Source organism: Balaenoptera ricei, chromosome 11 (genome assembly GCF_028023285.1).
Source record: "Balaenoptera ricei isolate mBalRic1 chromosome 11, mBalRic1.hap2, whole genome shotgun sequence".
Classification (NCBI taxonomy): domain Eukaryota; kingdom Metazoa; phylum Chordata; class Mammalia; order Artiodactyla; family Balaenopteridae; genus Balaenoptera; species Balaenoptera ricei.
Window position 1 is genome coordinate 102,364,755 of NC_082649.1, and position 17,213 is coordinate 102,381,967.

The 17,213-nt window shown below is 54.9% G+C and overlaps 2 protein-coding genes across 2 annotated transcripts in view; both read left to right on the plus strand.

Annotated features, from left to right (window-relative positions):
* The window catches only part of IFT122 (intraflagellar transport 122), a 75,383-nt gene extending 70,004 nt beyond the window's left edge, over positions 1-5,379 (plus strand). Inside the window, exon 30 of the mRNA XM_059940428.1 lies at positions 5,290-5,379. The gene's annotated coding sequence lies outside the window, so the exon portion shown is untranslated. The remainder of the gene's footprint in view (positions 1-5,289) is intronic.
* On the plus strand, positions 5,150-11,539 carry RHO (rhodopsin). The gene is made up of 5 exons (XM_059940434.1): positions 5,150-5,602; positions 7,310-7,478; positions 8,696-8,861; positions 8,968-9,207; positions 10,061-11,539. Exons 1-5 carry the CDS (start codon positions 5,242-5,244, stop codon positions 10,169-10,171), a joined length of 1,047 nt encoding a protein of 348 aa, XP_059796417.1. The 5' UTR covers positions 5,150-5,241; the 3' UTR covers positions 10,172-11,539.
* The last annotated feature ends 5,674 nt before the right edge of the window (positions 11,540-17,213 follow it).

The following is a 17,213-nucleotide window of genomic DNA, read 5'->3' on the forward strand; positions in this document are numbered from 1 at the left end:
TGCTCTCCTGTTCCGACCTGGACAAGGTCTTGGCCAGGTCCAGCCCTCTCTCCAAGGCTGTCTTCCCATCTGTACAAGAGGCCCCTCCAGCTCTGACACTGAGGTTCCAGCCTCAGTCTGTGTCAGATGACCCTGACAGCCCCTCCAATGCCACAGTGAGAAAGGCACCACGGGGGTCTCGAGATGCCTGTCTCACTAAGAGGAGACTGAGGCCCGGGGAGAGGAGCGGCTGCCAGAGGCTGTGCAGCTTGAAAGTGGTTCAGGCTGCGACTTGATCCTGACCTCTTGGCTCCAGGTCCTCAGCACTGTTCCCAGTTCCTGGAAGGAGGAGGTAAGGAAACGGGGATTGGGTGGCCCAGAAAGAGCCCCAGGCCAGACCTTAGGTGGTCCTGGCTCTAGCCCGGCCTCAGCCCACTGGTGTCTGCACCTAACCCCAGCAAGGTTGCCGAAGCCGGGAGCCCCTCGTGGCTCTCGAACAGCTGGGCAGGTGCCCCTTCTCCAAGGTTGCTGCCGGTGGCAGATACCAGATGACCTTCCACTGTGCCAGCCCTGCCCTCAGGGCAGGTAGGAGCCCCAGCAGAGCGGCCACCACTGGGCAGGGCTGGCACCCTGGACCCAGCACTTTCCCAAGTACACCCTGATACTCCTCCAGCCAGACTCCAGAACATCTCCTAGAATGGAACCCGGCCACGCCCTCCCCTGCTTGTAACTTTAGTGGCCCCTGCTGGCCGCCAGCTGGCCCCCCGGACTCGTAGGCCCTCCTGCCTCCCCTGCCATCCCATCCCGCGGCCCCAGCGCCTCTACACCAGCCGGCCCTTCCCTCCCTGGACCTGGACCCAGCTGTCCCCCTGCCTAGGCTGGGGAACTTCCCCTCCCTCCTGGTCCAAATCTCGCTCCTCTGGGCTCCTACAGCACTGGGGCTGGAGCATATTCCCACCTCTCACGGTTATTAGTTTTCCCTTTGTCTGCTGCCTCCTAAGCCTGGGAGCTCCTTGAGGACAGGGACTGTCTAGGATTCATCTCAGTGTCCCCAGCACCCAGCTCAGGCCAAATGTTGCAGTGGAAGGGAAGGAAGAAGGAGGAAGGAAGTGGGGCGGGAGGAGAGGAGGCTGGAAGGAGAGGAGAGTTGGCCTCTCCTTTCCTCTCCCCCCTTGACATTCTCAGCTCAGTCTAAGGCCTCACTCGGCTGTGGTGACGCAGCCTGTGGGGCTAAGCCATGAGGGGAGGCGGGGAGGAGGAGGAGGAGGAGGGGGCTGCTGACCAAGCAGCACCTCCACGCAGAGGCTTACGAGCTATTTGCGCGCTGTCCCCTAAGCCCTAATCCTTCATGGCCAAGTAGGAGCCCGACCCCTGGCGTACCAGAGGGGCTGGCCCGGGGAAGCAGAGACAGCCAACGCCAGCGGCCCCGGCACCACCCCTCACGGCTCCTCGCAGCTTGTTCTCAGCCTGGCCAAGAGGGGGCAGTGGGTCAGGAGGTCGCCCACACCCGGACGTGGCCCTCCATGTTCTCTGAGCCCCTCTCTGGACCTCCTGACACAGGGGACAAAAGAGCTCAGGCTGGAGGGCTAGCCGCCTGCCTCCATTCCGGCTCTGCCGAGGAACCTCATTTCCCTCAGTGGTCAGAGGGGACTGAGGCCTCCTCACGGGGCTGGGAGCAGATGTTCCTTCACTGGGCAAATCTTTATTGAGCACCTACTCTGGGCTGCGAGCTCAGATGTAGCCAAGAACAGGCCGAGCCGGCCCTGCCTTCTAGAGAGAGATGGGCCGTCAGTCAGGAGACACATAAGACCGTTGCTGACAGTGACGACTACCAAATAGGAAATGAACGTGTGATGGGTGGGCCCCCCAGGCGTGTAGAGCTGGCGGGGGCTCTCCATGGCTGTGGATTGAATGAGGTTCAGAAGAGGATAACGCTTTCAGCAATGCTCACTGATCACCTGCAGGAAACTGAGGCACAGGGAAGGGGGGAGGGCTGTGCTACACCTGGCCTTGTGGCCGCAGGGCCTCAGTCCAGCGAGGGAGGACCGTGAGACCTGTATCGTCTGGTCTGAAGGTCTGTGAGAGCTTTCCCTGGTGGGGAAAGCGGGTCAGGTTTACCATGCAGATGGATCCCCAGAGTTTTCTAATCCCAACGAACTGAGAGGGGAAGCGGGCCTTCCGGGGCTCTCTTGGCCACCGAGAGCCGCAGGCTTGAGCCCAGTGCCGCCTCCACCACTGCTGCCCAGGCTTGATCGACTCAGTTGGGCCTTTTCCAGCACCCCAGCGTAGCCCTCTTTTGTCATTGGCACCGTGGTGTGAATTATGAATGGAAGCTCTTCCTGAGAGCTGTCTTTGGGGCAGGAGGGAGATGTGGCCAGGCAGGTTTGTCACATGACCTGGGTGACTCCCTGCCAACTAGGGGCCTTGGTCTCCCCACCTGCAAAATGCGGCAAGAGGGGGTCAGAGTAGGTGTCTTCTAATGACCTTCCTGCTCGCTCCATGAGCCTGTTCTCTGAACAAAAAGAGCTTTTTTTTTTTTTTTTTTTTTTTAATTCTTTATCATGCGTTACAGAACAGAGCTCCATCGCATCAGGGATGGCCTTTAACCCCCCATCTCCTCACCCTGTGAGCGTGGGATTATTAGACTTTCCTACAGAGGGTGAACCTGAGTTTTAGAGAAGGGAAGCACTTCCTGATGTAACCTAGATCCCTCCCCTCAGTCCACAAATATTTCTTGAGCACCTATTATGTGCCAGACCCCGGGGAATACTTCAGTGAAACAAACAGAAATCCCAGCTCATTCAAGTTCAGGGGAAATGATTTACATGCTCCTGCTGTGTGTGGAGCTGGGCTCTGGGGCCCTGTGGTGAGCAGGACAGACCCCAGCCTACCCCGAGGGACTCACGTTACAGCCTAAGAGATGGACAAAAGACACATGAACAGAATAGGAATGAAAAGCTTCCAGGTTGTCATAAGCATTAGGAGGTAACAAGCAAGGTCCTGAGGTCGAGGGTCCAGGGCTCAGCCCGGCCTGGGCAGGGCTGTGTGGGCTGGTGTTGACCCAGGGTGTCCACTGTCTTTCCTTCCGTCTGGCTACCAAGGGCCGCGTCAGAATCAAACTCTTCACCTTGACCTCATTAACGACAGGCCTAATCACTGGGCCAAGCGCCTTGCACTTTGAGAGGCCACGCCCCACCCACCCGACACGCCTGCCCCTGGCTCATTCACCAGCACACATTTCATCAGGCTTCCGCGAGCAAGTCCTGACCCTGCCCGGGACCGCAGGGGTCTGGAGCCCCAGGTGGGCTGGAGGGAAGGGAGCACATTTCTGAGCAGACAGATGTAGGAAACCCAGGTGGGAAGAGAAACTGGCAAGAGGGAACTTAAGTGATGGAAGTCTCGGAGACTGGTGCACTTCCCTGGCCGGCCTTATATTCCCAGCCTCGGGGCCTTTGCACTTGCTGTTCTCTCTCCCTGAGCGTCTCTACCCCCCCAGAACTCCTTCCATCCTTGAGTTCTCAGAGAGGCCTTCCTGGGCTGCTCTAGACAACCGTGCGCTGGGAGTGAGTCGCCGTCTGAACTTACCCTGTTGTTATTGGTTTCATTATTTGTTTGCGGGGCGCTCCTCTCCCCCCACAGAAAGACACTTCCTGCAGGCAGGGGCTTGGTCCTTCTTGTCCACTGTGTCCCCCAGAACTGAGCACCTCGTGTGGATCACAGTAGGTGCTGGATAAAAATTTGTGGCTGGACCGTGGTCATTGAGCACCTGAAGGCCGGGCTCCCAGTTCACTCCTGGGGGATGTCCTCACGATCCTGCTCTACATGGGAGCCCTCATTTTCCCCCAGAGCTCATCCCGCCGTCCTGGGACCCACCCTCATGGCATTGCCTATCACCCGGCATCCAAGGCCCACGGTCCCAACCCAGCCTGACCAGACATCCCGGGTCGCATCCTGTGTGCTGCAGTGTCCAGCCAGTCCTGTTTCCGGGGTCCACCTCCCCTTCACGCGGGGGTGCCCAGGACCACGCCTGCCTCGCTCATTGCAGGGATCTGGTGCCTGACATGGGTTTGGCACAGCTCACCTCCCGCAGGCAAGGGCCTTCAGGAGCCCCGAGGGCCTCTGTCCCCTCCCTGCTTCGGTCATCACCCCCCCGGTCCCCTCCTCCATCCTCGGTCCCTTCAATCCATCTTTGAGGACTTTTGAGCCACCTTTCTGTCCCCGAGATCTGCCCAAGGCGCTGCCCCCTGCCCCTGGATAAAGCCCCTGGCACTAAGCCCCACCAGAGCTGGCCCCAGCCCACGTGAGGCCACATCCCACGTGGGCCTCAGGCCTCTGCCCAGCCTTTGTCTTCAGTCTATGCTGTCTTCCCCACTTGGCAACCTGGCAAAGTGTCCCCCCTCCCTCAAAACGTTATCTCCCTGGACATCTCCGCAGGTAGGCAGCCTTCCTCCCTGGGCCGGGAGCTGCTCTTCCCACACGGGAGTCGTCCTCAGCCTGTAAGCTCCTCCTTCTTCGAGCTTCGGCTCCCCAGTGGCCTGCACATAAATGATTGTTGAACGAGTGAGCGAGTGAATTCCAATTCAATGTAGCAAATGCTTTTTGAGCTCCTGGGTGATGCTGGGCTTGTGTCTGGCATGGGGAGTGCCCTGCCCTTGCGAAGCTCACAACCTGGCAGATGGGCTACTCTCAGTATGCGGTGACTGGATGAGCCAGGAGGTGACTTAGGTGGGGAAGGAATGGGTGAGGGGCTGAGTGAGGGGATGAGAGAATAACCGGCGCCTCTGCCCTCTGGGAGCTCACGGTCCATTTGGGAGGAAGACGAAGTTTGCTTGCCCTAAGCCAGAAGGAAGTGGGTATGGAGTCAGAGGTCCCAATGCCAGGCCAAGGCCATCAGCTGAGATGACAGAGATTCCTCGGGGACAGGAGAGTTGGGGGCGGGCCTCCTGTCCTTTCCCAGGGTCCCCAGCACCTCCCTTCCCCGACGGCAGCCTTCTACCTGGAGTCACCTTGGCCCCTCTTGGAAGCCAATTAGGCCCCCAGTTGCAGCAGTGAGGATTAATATGATTAATAATGCCCCCAATCTCGCAGGTGCTGATTCAGCCAGGAGCTTAGGGAGGGGAGGTCACTTTATAAGGGCCTGGGGGGGGGGCGGGTAGTTTCAGAGCCTGGAGCCATCCAGCCGGAGCCCCGCGCGGCTGAGCTCAGGCCTCAGCAGCATCCTCCGGTTGGAGCTGCCGCAGGGCAGCTGCAAGGGCCGCAGCCATGAACGGGACGGAGGGCCTGAACTTCTACGTGCCTTTCTCTAACAAGACGGGCGTGGTGCGCAGCCCCTTCGAGTACCCGCAGTACTACCTGGCTGAGCCGTGGCAGTTCTCCGTGCTGGCCGCCTACATGTTCCTGCTGATCGTGCTCAGCTTCCCCATCAACTTCCTCACGCTCTACGTCACGGTCCAGCACAAGAAGCTGCGCACGCCTCTCAACTACATCCTGCTCAACCTGGCCGTGGCCAACCTCTTCATGGTCTTCGGTGGCTTCACCACCACCCTCTACACCTCTCTGCACGCGTACTTCGTCTTCGGGCCCACGGGATGCAACGCGGAGGGCTTCTTTGCCACCCTGGGCGGTATGAGCTGGGGTGCGGGTGACGGGGGCTACAGGAGCCAGGAGCTTGTGGTGTGAGGGGGGCGGTGTCTGGGGACAGCCTGTGCCTTGGGGATGGTGGCTGAGAGGCCATTATCCAAAGCCCTCACTTAATCAACAAACACTTTAGTGATGATGAGCTAGGCTGCCGTTTGTCGAGGGTGGGCACTGAACACTGTTGATCTCACTTGGAGTGGGGTCATTGTCTTGCTTGCCAGCAAGGAAGCAGATGAGAGAAGTCAAGGGCCTTGCTGGGGTCACATCGAGTTTCTGGCGGGGCTGAGTTTCAAGCCCATGTCTCTGAGGCCCTTCAAGACATATTCTGCTTCCCTCGCAGCAGCTGTGCTGGGTCAGACCCACACCAGGCACTGGGGATAGAGCTGGACAAGACAGATCCCTGTGTTCAGGGCTCCCAGCCTGAGGCGGGAGGAGGGCTCTCAGTCCTCCAGTCACTGGACTGTCTGTGCTGGGCGATGGGCTCGGTCCTTCTCCGGCATCTAGCTGAGTCCCTCCCAGCCCGCCTCCAGCCTCTCTGCCATGCTTGAATGCTTTCTGCGTTCATGAGTCCATTCACAGGGAGACGTTAGACCTGTGAGGTGATCTGTGTAGTTTTGAACCATACTTTAAAATACTTTCTTTAACTGAAAAACTGATTCTCTGCAGAGAATAGATCCCATTTAGCAGATGAGAAAACTGCAGTGTGCAGAGGGGAAGAGTGACTTAGGGATATGGCAGGGCAGTGACCAGGGCCTAGGTCTCCTGGCTCAGATGCAGGAACGTCCCCTGGGGACACACGGCCTCTCAGGCAAGCAGGAGACACGAGAGGTCATTATTACAAAGCCAGGGTGACGGGGAGAGCCTAGCACCAGCCACAAGGATGCTCTGCCTCCTGTCTTCTCTCTCCCGCCTGTGTCCAGGCTGCTGTCTCCGCCCCATTCCTGGGACTCTGGCCGTCACTGGGTGTTTGTCACCTTCAGTGACCACAATCACACAGTCTCAGGCCAGAAGGGTGCCACACACAGGCGGACACGTCTCTGCTACAACTATGGTCCTGGAATACTCACTAGTGTTCCCTTTCACTCTCAGAAATGTCCTAGTTTGGCCGATAAATCCTATGGCCACCCTCCCTCCTGAGTTTCTGGGGTGATGTGCAGGGCAGATGTCTGAATCACATCATTATTTCCTCCTCCTTTCTCTGAGCAAAACATTATGCAGCTCCTTGGCTCCTAGGAGAGGGTCCCACATAACTCATGTTATTACATTTCCCTGGAGGGGAGAGGCCGCTGCCCAGGAGGGAGGGAAGGCCTCCCAACTCCAGGCTTCTGCTGCCTCTGCAATATCTTTTGACAGGAACTCTGCCTGTTGCCCCATGAAGGACACATTTTTCTGTAAAAACTCCCTACAGGGCTCCCAGTCTAGCCATGACCCCATGACCCGATTTCTGTGTCCCTCAAGAACCCAGAGCTCTTCAGCTGAACTAACCTTCCTAGGAGTTACTCTGCGCGGCCTATTGGCCCCTCTGCCCCGCACCCCCTCTTCAGTGTCCAGGCCCTCCGCACCATAAGGCCTTGCTCCAGGCCCGCCCCCAGGTGCCTTCCTGGCCTCCCTCTCCCCATCCCTCAGAGGAGCTCCCCCTCCTTAGACAGGTCCAGCCACGTGGCGTGTTGACTGACAGCTGGCTACCTTGCAGGTGAAATTGCCCTGTGGTCCTTGGTGGTCCTGGCCATCGAGCGGTACGTGGTGGTGTGTAAGCCCATGAGCAACTTCCGCTTCGGGGAGAACCATGCCATCATGGGCCTCGCCGTCACCTGGATCATGGCTCTGGCCTGTGCCGTGCCCCCCCTCGTCGGCTGGTCCAGGTAACAGCACCGAGTGGAAGGGAAGGAAGGGTCTCCAGGGCTCTTCGTAGGGTCCTCCAGCCAGGAGGGCTGTCTGGTTCCAGGTCCCGAGCTGGCAACTGTCATGGGGTTGAGGTTTAGGGCAGGGAAGAGAGGGTCAGCCCCGAACGCTGCTATGGGGCTGGTCCCCATGTCAAGGAGACTCCAAGACGCCCCAACCCTTCACCTTGGCTGCGCCCCTAATCCGCAACTAAGCCAGGGCCAGATTCCAATCCTCTTTGGTCCAGTGCCCTGTTGAGCAGCTCCTCTGACCTTAGGCCTCAGCACCTGGGGAGGCAGAGCCTTCCTCATGCAGGTGTGACATTGTAGCCTCTGGGAAGCAGTCCTGTCCAGACTCTAAGCCGTTATCTCCAAATGGGCTGAGATGAGCTGGGGTTGCGGTGGACAGTGGTTCCGGACATTGGACTAGTGACTCTGTGGGCGGCCTCGTGTCCCTCTGCTTCCGGGAAACTCCCATCTCTCTCCACTTTCCTCCTCTCTCAGTCTTCCTGGGGCTAGTGTTCTTTGCCCCGTGCTGAATTTGAGCAATTCAGCAAGGGACAAAAAACTCTGGCCCCCTTCCCTGTCTTCTCCAGTCTGGCCCGGTTACATCCTCATAGGCACAGCTAACAGACACTGGGTTTTCCGAGGTCGGTCCAGTGTCTCCATCCTCTGAAATCACCCAAACATCCTAACCAGGCGCCCCGGAGCTTCTTGTTTCCAGAAAGTGCAAAGATCCCTTAGTTACCCTGTGTGCCCCTCTTTGGCCTAGAAAGACCTGGGCGCCTCAAATACAGAGCTTGGGAGTGCTTTTCCTTTCTCCCCGCCGACCTGTGCCCTGCGTGGCCCAAGGCCTGGCCTCCGGCTGCTAGGGAGTGGCAGGCCGGGCGGGGCGGGGGATGAGAGACTTGGAGAGAGTATGGTCCTGGGATAACACGGCACGGAACAGAACAGTGAAACAAAACTGTTTCCACAGGTGCATTTGAATCGCTTATCTCAGTCGATGTGATCCTCACAGTCACACAACCAAGGAGAGGTTTATTATCCCCATTTTACAGAGAGGGAAAGTGAGGCCCAGAGTGAGACCAGCCCTACAGTAGGCGGTGGCAGGGGACTCTGGTCAGCTGGGCCTGTTCCCAAGTCCCTCACATGTGGGTCTCCCTTTGCCCCTCCCGCCCCATACCCCCACCGGTCCTCAGGTACATCCCGGAGGGAATGCAGTGCTCGTGCGGGATTGACTACTACACGCTCTCGCCAGAGGTCAACAATGAGTCCTTCGTCATCTACATGTTCGTGGTCCACTTCTCCATCCCCCTGATCATCATCTTCTTCTGCTACGGGCAGCTGGTCTTCACAGTCAAGGAGGTATGGTCCTATGCTGGGCGCTGGGGACGCGCACGTTGACTGGGCTGAGCCCAGCCCCCGTCCCAGAGGAGCCTCAGTCTGAACACCAGGCCCTGTGTCCCCGCAGGCGGCTGCCCAACAGCAGGAGTCGGCCACCACGCAGAAGGCCGAGAAGGAGGTCACTCGCATGGTCATCATCATGGTCGTGGCTTTCCTGATCTGCTGGGTGCCCTATGCCAGCATGGCGTTCTACATTTTCACCCACCAGGGCTCCAACTTTGGCCCCATCTTCATGACCATCCCGTCGTTCTTTGCCAAGAGTTCCTCCATCTACAACCCCGTCATCTACATCATGATGAACAAGCAGGTGCCTGCTGGTGGGGCGGGAGGGTCCAGGTCCCCCAAGGCCACAGGAGGACGAGCCACATTCTTGACTGGGCCCTCAGTCTTTCCACCTGCAAAATGGTCAGGGAGTTGGTCTTCCCCGGGGCGTCAGAGTCATCTGGGAGAAATTCAGACTCCTGGGCCAACCCCCAGACCTTCTGATTAGAGGCTCAGGGTGGGCCCAGGAACCTGCATTTCTAACAAGCCCTCCAGGTGGCTCTGATGCTGGCTCAAGAATGAGAAGCACCAGTCCAGATGGTTTCGGAGGCCTGCTTTAAAGGTCAAACAGTCAAAGTCCCAAGCCTGGGAAGAGGTGACAGTTTCCGCACAGCTGGACAGGGAGCTAAAAAGTCTTGTTCCGAGGAATGAAGGGATAAAGCGGTCCTTTAACATAGACCAGTGGTTCCTCTGCAGATCCCTTGATCCAGTGGGGAAAACATGGAGTCAGACATATTGGGTTCAAATCCCAGCTCTGCTAGTTTCTAGCTTTGTGACCTTGGGCAAGTCACTTCCCTTCTTTGGGCGTCAGTTTCTTCATCCATAGGAAGGGTGAAATCCTAAACTCTTGGGTTAAATGAGATAATTTACAGATAGCCCTTAGCACACAGAGGGCATCATGGAGCATCACCAGTGACAAAGCCCCCTGAGGTTTGGTCCTGGCATTTCCGGGTGGGGTCGCGAAGGCTTAGTAAGTTCCTCCAGGGAGCCATTTGAGAGGGGAGTGGAGGCTGGGAGGGCCAGAAGCGGGAAGGGGGTGGAGGCAAATCTCACCGACCATGCCGGTTGCCACCCACATTTTGGGGGACCCTGACACTGACTCATGCCCTTCCTTCCAGTTCCGGAACTGCATGCTCACCACCCTGTGCTGTGGCAGGAGCCCACTGGCTGACGATGAGGTCTCCACCACTGCCTCCAAGACAGAGACCAGCCAGGTGGCGCCTGCCTAAGGACTCTGTGGCCAACTGTAGGAGTCTCCCAGCCCCCGCCCTCCACCCCAGCCGCCCCATCAGGAGCCGTGCCTGTCGGAACCAGGTCACACAGGCTCCCTGAGTTTAAACAAACAAACAAAAAAAGAATTAACGAGAGAAAAATGAGGCTCCTCACTTGGCAGGGTCGGCCCAGTCTGGAGTCCTGATTTCCCAGGGGCTGGTGGGATCTGTACCCCCCTTTCCCCCCAAACTCATCTCTCAGGCACACGAGAACTCTTGCTCTGGAAAAGTGTCCCAGCTTAGGGATAAGTGTGTAGCACAGAGTGGGGCACATAGTAGGTGCTTAATAAATGCTAGATGGATGAAGGAAGGAATGAATGGAGACATGAATGGAGAGATGAATGGGCGGAGCGAGCATATCTATCCTCTCAAAACCATGCTAGCAGCAGCAGCTCACCCTTGGCTGATGACCTTGAGCAGTTGTTTTCCTCCTTGGGCCTCACTTTCTTCCCCCATAAAATGGAAATTCCAAATCCCCCACACAGCTGCTGTGAAGATCAAATGAGATTGTGTGTGTGCGTGTGCTTGTGCGTGTGTGTGTGTGTGTGCGTGTGAGCACTTTGTAAATGGTAAGGAGCTGTACAGACTGTAGTTAACATTATAAATAATATCAATGAATATAATTAATTCATTGCTATGATCATCTCCTCTTGATAGTGACCATTTTGAGATTGGGCAAGGCCCTGAGCATCCAGCCTCAGCAGGTTTATAAAAATGAGCCAGACGTCAAGGCCAGACCAGGCCTGGGTGTTGGGCCACGGGAGGGACAGTCAAGGAAATGCAGAATGCAGTCATCAGGACTGAAAAAACAACATCGGGGGTCCAGAGTGTGGGACCGAGGCCCGGGGATCTCACCTCCAGCATGGAGCCCCGGGACTAGGGCCACCCCTTTTCAGTGTGGCCCATGGAGAGACAGGCCTTTCTCTCAGCTTCCGGAAACCACTTGTTCTCCTCCCCAGCACTCAGGCTGCAGCATCTCTGGGCCAGTATGGAGCTTCTAGAAGCCACGCTTACCTGCCCACATTTAATGGGGAGCTGGGTCCCCAATGTCACCCTTTTCTCAAAGAGCTTAGAAACAAAGAATGGGAAATCTGGCTGGGCCCACCTTCCCTGGGGATGTTCACAGGTCTCAGGTTTCGGCTCCCTTGCTGGGCGAGCCTTCAGCGGCTCCAGTCCATTCTTCACTGTGGAGAGTCCTTGCTGTGAAACTGGCTGGGACTCTGGGGCATCAAAACTGAGCTGCTTCAGCAACTGCCCCTCCTCCTCCACATAACCAAAGCTGGAAGCTCTACCTTTCCGCAGCTCTGCCTGGAGATGAAGGCAAATTGGGGTATTAAAAGCTCAGCTCCTATACTTGGTGTTGATGGTGGTGGTTTTTGTCACTCTCAAGCTCTTTATCTGCAGGATGGATTGGAACAGGGCAGCGTCCACCTGATCCTTGACCCTGGGTTGCCCGGTTTGGGCAACCGTCAGAGCCCCCTGGGAGTACGAGGTGGGGGGAGCAGGCTGAGGAATGAGAAAAGCCCCAACTTTGGAGTTACAGAGATCCAGGTGATCCGTGAAACTGCAAGCAAGTTTTGTCACCTCTCTGAGTCTCCTTATCTGCAAAAAGGAATCTTAAAGCTGACCTTGATGGGATTTGATGAGCTTTCAGGCTTTATGCAGCCAGCCTGCTTCCTGGACACAGCAGACAGTGGGAGACTTTTGGCATTACTGGAGCCTTGGCTCAGAGCTGGCCCTACCAGGGACCTCATCTCCAAGGGGAATGGGATGGAGATGTAGCTCCCAAATTACCCTCATCCTCCAAGGTAGGAAAGGGCGTCAGGAGCCTGAGAAGGAAGATCTCCAGTGCCATGGAGGGACTGGAGCAGGTAATGGCTGGGATCTCTACTGTTGCCCCGCTTTACTCTGTCTCCCTAGGTGATGTCAGTCAGGATTACTTTGGCTGCAAGTGACAGTAAATCCCACTCAATAGCACTGAAGCAAAATGGAAAAACTATTGGCTCCCATAAATGAAAATCTCAGGGCATCAGGCACAGCTGGATGCAGGTGCTCGGATGATGTTATCTGGCTTCTATGTCTCCCCTCTGGCTGCACTTTCCTCTGTGTTGGCTTCATGCAAGGCTGACTGTTCTCAAGAGGTGGCATAAAGGCCACCAGCAGTTCCAGGCTCTGCAAGGCCTATAGAAAGTGGTCTTCTCTTTCTCATCTGTTCCAGCACAGTTCCCAGGTAGGGCTCTCATTGGCCAGGCCTGGGTCACCTGATAGCCCCTAAGCCTATGATCAGGCTGGGATGGGGATTCATCCTCTGATTGGCCAGGCCTGGGTCACCTGATAGCCCCTAAGCCTATGATCAGGCTGGGATGGGGATTCATCCTCTGACTGGCCAGACCTGGGTCACCTGCTTGCCTCTGCAGCCAAAGGTAGAGTTAACCCCACAGAAACCAAATGGTCTGAGGGTGGGGACAGGAAGGAGCCCAAAGGAAACCTCAGGGGCTTGTTACTAGAGGAGGAGGGCCAGAGGCAGCGTGGCCAGAACCAGCAGCGGGCCAGAGGGGATGGACTCTAGTCCATCGGTGATGCCCAGCTAGTCCAGCCTCCCCCCACAGCGGGGACCAGAGGAGAAGGTTCCCAAGGGGCCCCCGTGGGTCTTACCCTCCATTTCAGATGCCGAGTCGGGCCAGGCACGGCAGTGGGAGAGACAGTGGCATTTCAGCTCGTCTGCCTTGCAGGCAGCCCTGTCCTCTCACTCCCACACCCCAGTCAACTTATTCTGAGGATTCAGCCTCACATCCAGAGAAAAAAGTTACTCTAAAACCAGAACATTCTCTGGCTTTTCCTGGTAGAGAGAAAAGCCTCCTTACTTCCTTAATTTATAATTGATTTGACAGCCACTGATGGGGAACCCGCCATAAATAAAGGCAAAGAGCTGCTGACTGAGGCTGGGGAGAGGGTGTTACCCAGCTCATGTCCAGGCTGCAGGAAGCCAACAGGTTTATGGAGTGCCTGTTGTGTACAGTCGTATCTTCACTCAACCCAACCTGAGGAAGCTGACCCTAGGCCAGGTCGTGCTGGGGACTCAGAGATGGATTGGAGGGAGCAAGTCTCTGGGCTGTGACCTGGCCAGCGTCAGGGCCACAGAGCTCTCTCACCCCTGATTTTGCCTCTGGAAGGAGAGCACATGAACCTCCACCCCAAGGCAGCAGGGCCTGATGACAGCCTGCCCCTTGCCCTCTAGTAGAGACATGCGTTCCACATACCCCAAAGTGCCCCTGGGAGACAGTGGGTGCCCTTCCCAGCTGTGTGACCTCAGGCCAAATCCTTGAACCTCACTAGGGCTCAGGCCCCTCAGCTTTAAAGGGAGAATCATTCCAGTTGGTAGAATTTTCTAAAGGGACTGAGATTATTGATACAAGAGATGAGGTGCATAATAGGCATTCAATAAATGTGAGTTCCCTTCCCAGAGACATGAACCAAGTTCAAAGGAGCAGCTCCTGTTTAGTGGGAGATAGATGCGTAGAGAGATTAAAATAATGGAGGTGTCTTAGGAAAGGGGGAAGCAAGTGCTAACTGCCCCCAGTATTCATTCCCTTTCTTTCTTTTAGTATTATCAGCCCAAGTTCTAGCTAGGCACCTCGCCACCCAGCACAAGACTGTGTCTCCCAGCTTCCCCTGCATCTGCGATGGCATTTAGGTGATATTAAGGTCTAGCCAAAGGAATATAATCAGAAGTGATATGTGCAGTCTCTGGGTTGTGCATTTCAGAGAATGGAGGTGTCCACCATGTCCTCTCTTCTTTCCTTCCTGGTGGCTAGAATGTGGTCATGATGACCAGCACTACAACAGCTTCTTGGATCATGAGGTAGAATCTGTGGGCAGATAATGGCAGAGCATCAAGAAAGAAGGAGCCTGGGTCTCCCATGCTGCCTCACCAGCCCTGCACAACCCAGACTTGAGGGGTTTCATGAGAGAACAGTCTCCTGGTTTCATGTTGAAGCCACTGTTATTTTGGAGTCAGGGATGGTCTCTTAACTAAAGCAGAGAGCTTCCAGGTTGTAGCCCAGGGTCTGGACTTAGGAAGACCTAGTGCAGGTCCTCTCTGAACTTTAGCTTTTTCATGTATAAATATAACAGTGAATATAAAATATGTGGACATTGAACATGGCAGCTCTTTCTACCCTGCCCTCTATGCATTTATTGACCTAAAGTCACAGATGTCCTCATGCTACAGGGGTTAAAGTTAACACAAAACAGGCACTGCTTCAAAGAGTTTAGAACTGAAACCTGCAGAACTGTAAGTTCACACATAGGCGGACCCCATTCAATGTTACAAGATGGCAAAAAAAGTTTTTGGCAAAACTTACATTTCGTACAGGCCTCAGTAAAAGCGTCTCATGAGTACACCAAGCAACCTGTCCTCTCTCCGGAAGCCTGATCCTCACAATTACCATTTCCCTGTGAAAAGGCAATCCTCTAGAAGAATTTTTAGATCACGCAGCACATTTTAGAACTTCTTCCCTCCAAATGCAAAACTCTGTCCTGGCACAGCCCTGGAGCAGGGTTTCAGATGAAGCTCGTGGGAATGTTTGTATCACTGAGTCTTTCTCTACTTCTCAGTTCTTGGAAATGTGATCAAAATTGCTGCCCCCATTGGCACCAGCTTCCATGCGCCTCTTTGCCTCATCTCATCTCCTGCTCTAGATGGTTCCCGCAGATGGTTTTCAGGCCTCCCTCCACTCAGCCAAGCTGGGCTCTGGCACTGGGGCTTCCACAGCAATGGGTGCTGAGCACCTACTGCGTGCCAGGCTCTGTGCTGGGCACCAGGGAACACAACCAGGAACAAGACAGACACAGCCCTGCCCACCCCCACTCCCTCCCAGAGCTCAAGGAGACAGGTAAGGCAGTGTTTTAACTCGGGGTGCTAGAGGCTCCCACAGAGCAAGCTGAGGGGCTGCTGGCAACCCAAGGGGGGGGGGTCCCGAACATCCTAGGGTGTCAGGGAGGGCTTTTCCGAGGAAGTGATGTCTACACTGAGGCCAAAAGGATGAGTGAGAAATGGTCCAGAGAAGGTAGGTGGAGATAAAGGAGGGCCTTCTAGGAAGAGTGTATCAGCTAGCTTATGCTGTGTGACAAACAACCCCCAAATCTCGTGCTTCAAACAACACACCATGTACTGTTGCTCATGACTCTGCAGATCAGCCAGGTGATCTGGACCAAGCTTGGCTGATCTCTGCTGGGCTCATTCAAGCATCTGTGGTCAGTTGGAGGGCTGGCTAGTTGGCCAGCTGTGGGCTGGGTGACAGGGGAGACTGGGCCATGGGCTGCTCAGCATCCAGCAGGCTTGTTCACATGGGACTGGGACTAGACATCATTTCCACCATGCGGGGTTGGTCAAAGCAAGTCACAAGGCGAGCTCAGATTCAAGGCATGTGGGAGGAGCTGCAAACTTATACTGCAAATGGGCATGGATATGGACGGGGTGAAAAACTGGGGCCATTGTGACATCAGTCTAACAGATACACACACAGAGGAAACACAAAGGGGAAAACCCAGCTCTCAACACCTAACCAGTTCCAAGAGCGTCACTGTGGTTGGACTGTGGGTTTCCAGGGGGAAGGAGGCTCCATAAGACAGACTGAAGAGGTCAAGCTTTCACCCATGGCAGTGGGGAGCCATGAAGGGTGCTAGGCAGGGCAGTGATATCCAGTTTCACTTTAGAACACTTTGCCTCCCTCAGTCCAGACCTCTGGTGATGAAGAGTCCCCTGGAAAAATCCCAACAACAGGACTACAGAGAGAAAACTGCAAGTCTGTTCTAAACCTGTCCCCTTCAAATCCTACACCCTCCTCAGAGGTAACCACTGCTATTACCTTGGAATGAACCCTTTCAGACCTTCTTCTGTGGCTTCACTTACACACACACACACACATGCGCGCACACACACACACACACACACACACACAGAGTTCTGTCTTCTCAGAAGTGGGGACATATTCCACAGATACTTTCTGTTTTATTTCATTTTCACTGCTGTGTACTATTCCACCGTGTGAACAGATCACGGTTGATTTGTCCAATCTCCCCTTGGTGGGCATTTAGGTTGTTTTGAATTTTTGCTAAGATTGCAGTGTATCAGTGTAAGAGTTCCTCTCAGATTTATACCCAGAATGACATGGATGGGATGTGGCACGAATCTGTCTTAGTTGTATTAGACGTTACTCAGTTCTTTCTATGTGGCCACCAACTTACCTTCCCGACGGCTGTGCATTTCTTCACATCCTAGACACGCAGTATTGACGGGTATTTAAATATTTGTCATTCTACTGGGTGTGAAATACCACCTCATCCTTGTTTTAATCCACCTCATCATTTTATTTTTTTTTATTTTTTTAAATTTTTATTTATTTATTTTTTTTAATTTTTATTTTTTTAAATAAATTTATTTTTATTTATTTATTTTTGGCTGCACTGGGTCTTCGTTGCTGTGTGCGGGCTTTCTCTAGTTGTGGAGAGCGGGGGTTGCTCAGCAGTTGTGGAGCAGGGGCTTAGCTGCTCCGCAGCATGTGGGATCTTCCCGGGCCAGGGCTTGAGCCCGTGTCCCCCGCATTGGCAGGCAGATTCTTAACCACTGTGCCACCAGGGAAGTCCTCTCGTCATTTTAAATGGCTGCAGAGTATTCTACAGTAAGGGAGTAATTCAGCCAGAGCCTGAGTGATTCATTTGGAACTTTTTTTTTTTTTTCCTTTTCCAAATAATGCAGCAATTATTTCTTTTCTGACTAATGCACTCCTAGGAAAGAGAAGTGGAGTGCTGGGCTCAAGGGAATACCTTTTCCAAGTAGGCTGCACCCAATTTATGCCCCAGGCAGAGGCAGTGAGGGCCTGGCTCCCTGCACCCTTGCCAACGCTTTGTCTTCAATTTTTATCAATGTGATGAGAAAATAGTATCTCATCGTTGTTTCAATTTAAAATTTCCTGAGTGTCAAAGAAGTCGAAGATAT

Excerpts from the sequence above, each read along its gene's own strand:
- RHO (XM_059940434.1), top strand. The coding sequence starts at position 5,242 with ATGAACGGGACGGAGGGCCTGAACTTCTACGTGCCTTTCTCTAACAAG. Across the intron at positions 7,479-8,695 it reads CCCCTCGTCGGCTGGTCCAG|GTACATCCCGGAGGGAATGC; the intron begins GTAACAGCACCG and ends ACCGGTCCTCAG. Across the intron at positions 8,862-8,967 it reads TGGTCTTCACAGTCAAGGAG|GCGGCTGCCCAACAGCAGGA; the intron begins GTATGGTCCTAT and ends GTGTCCCCGCAG.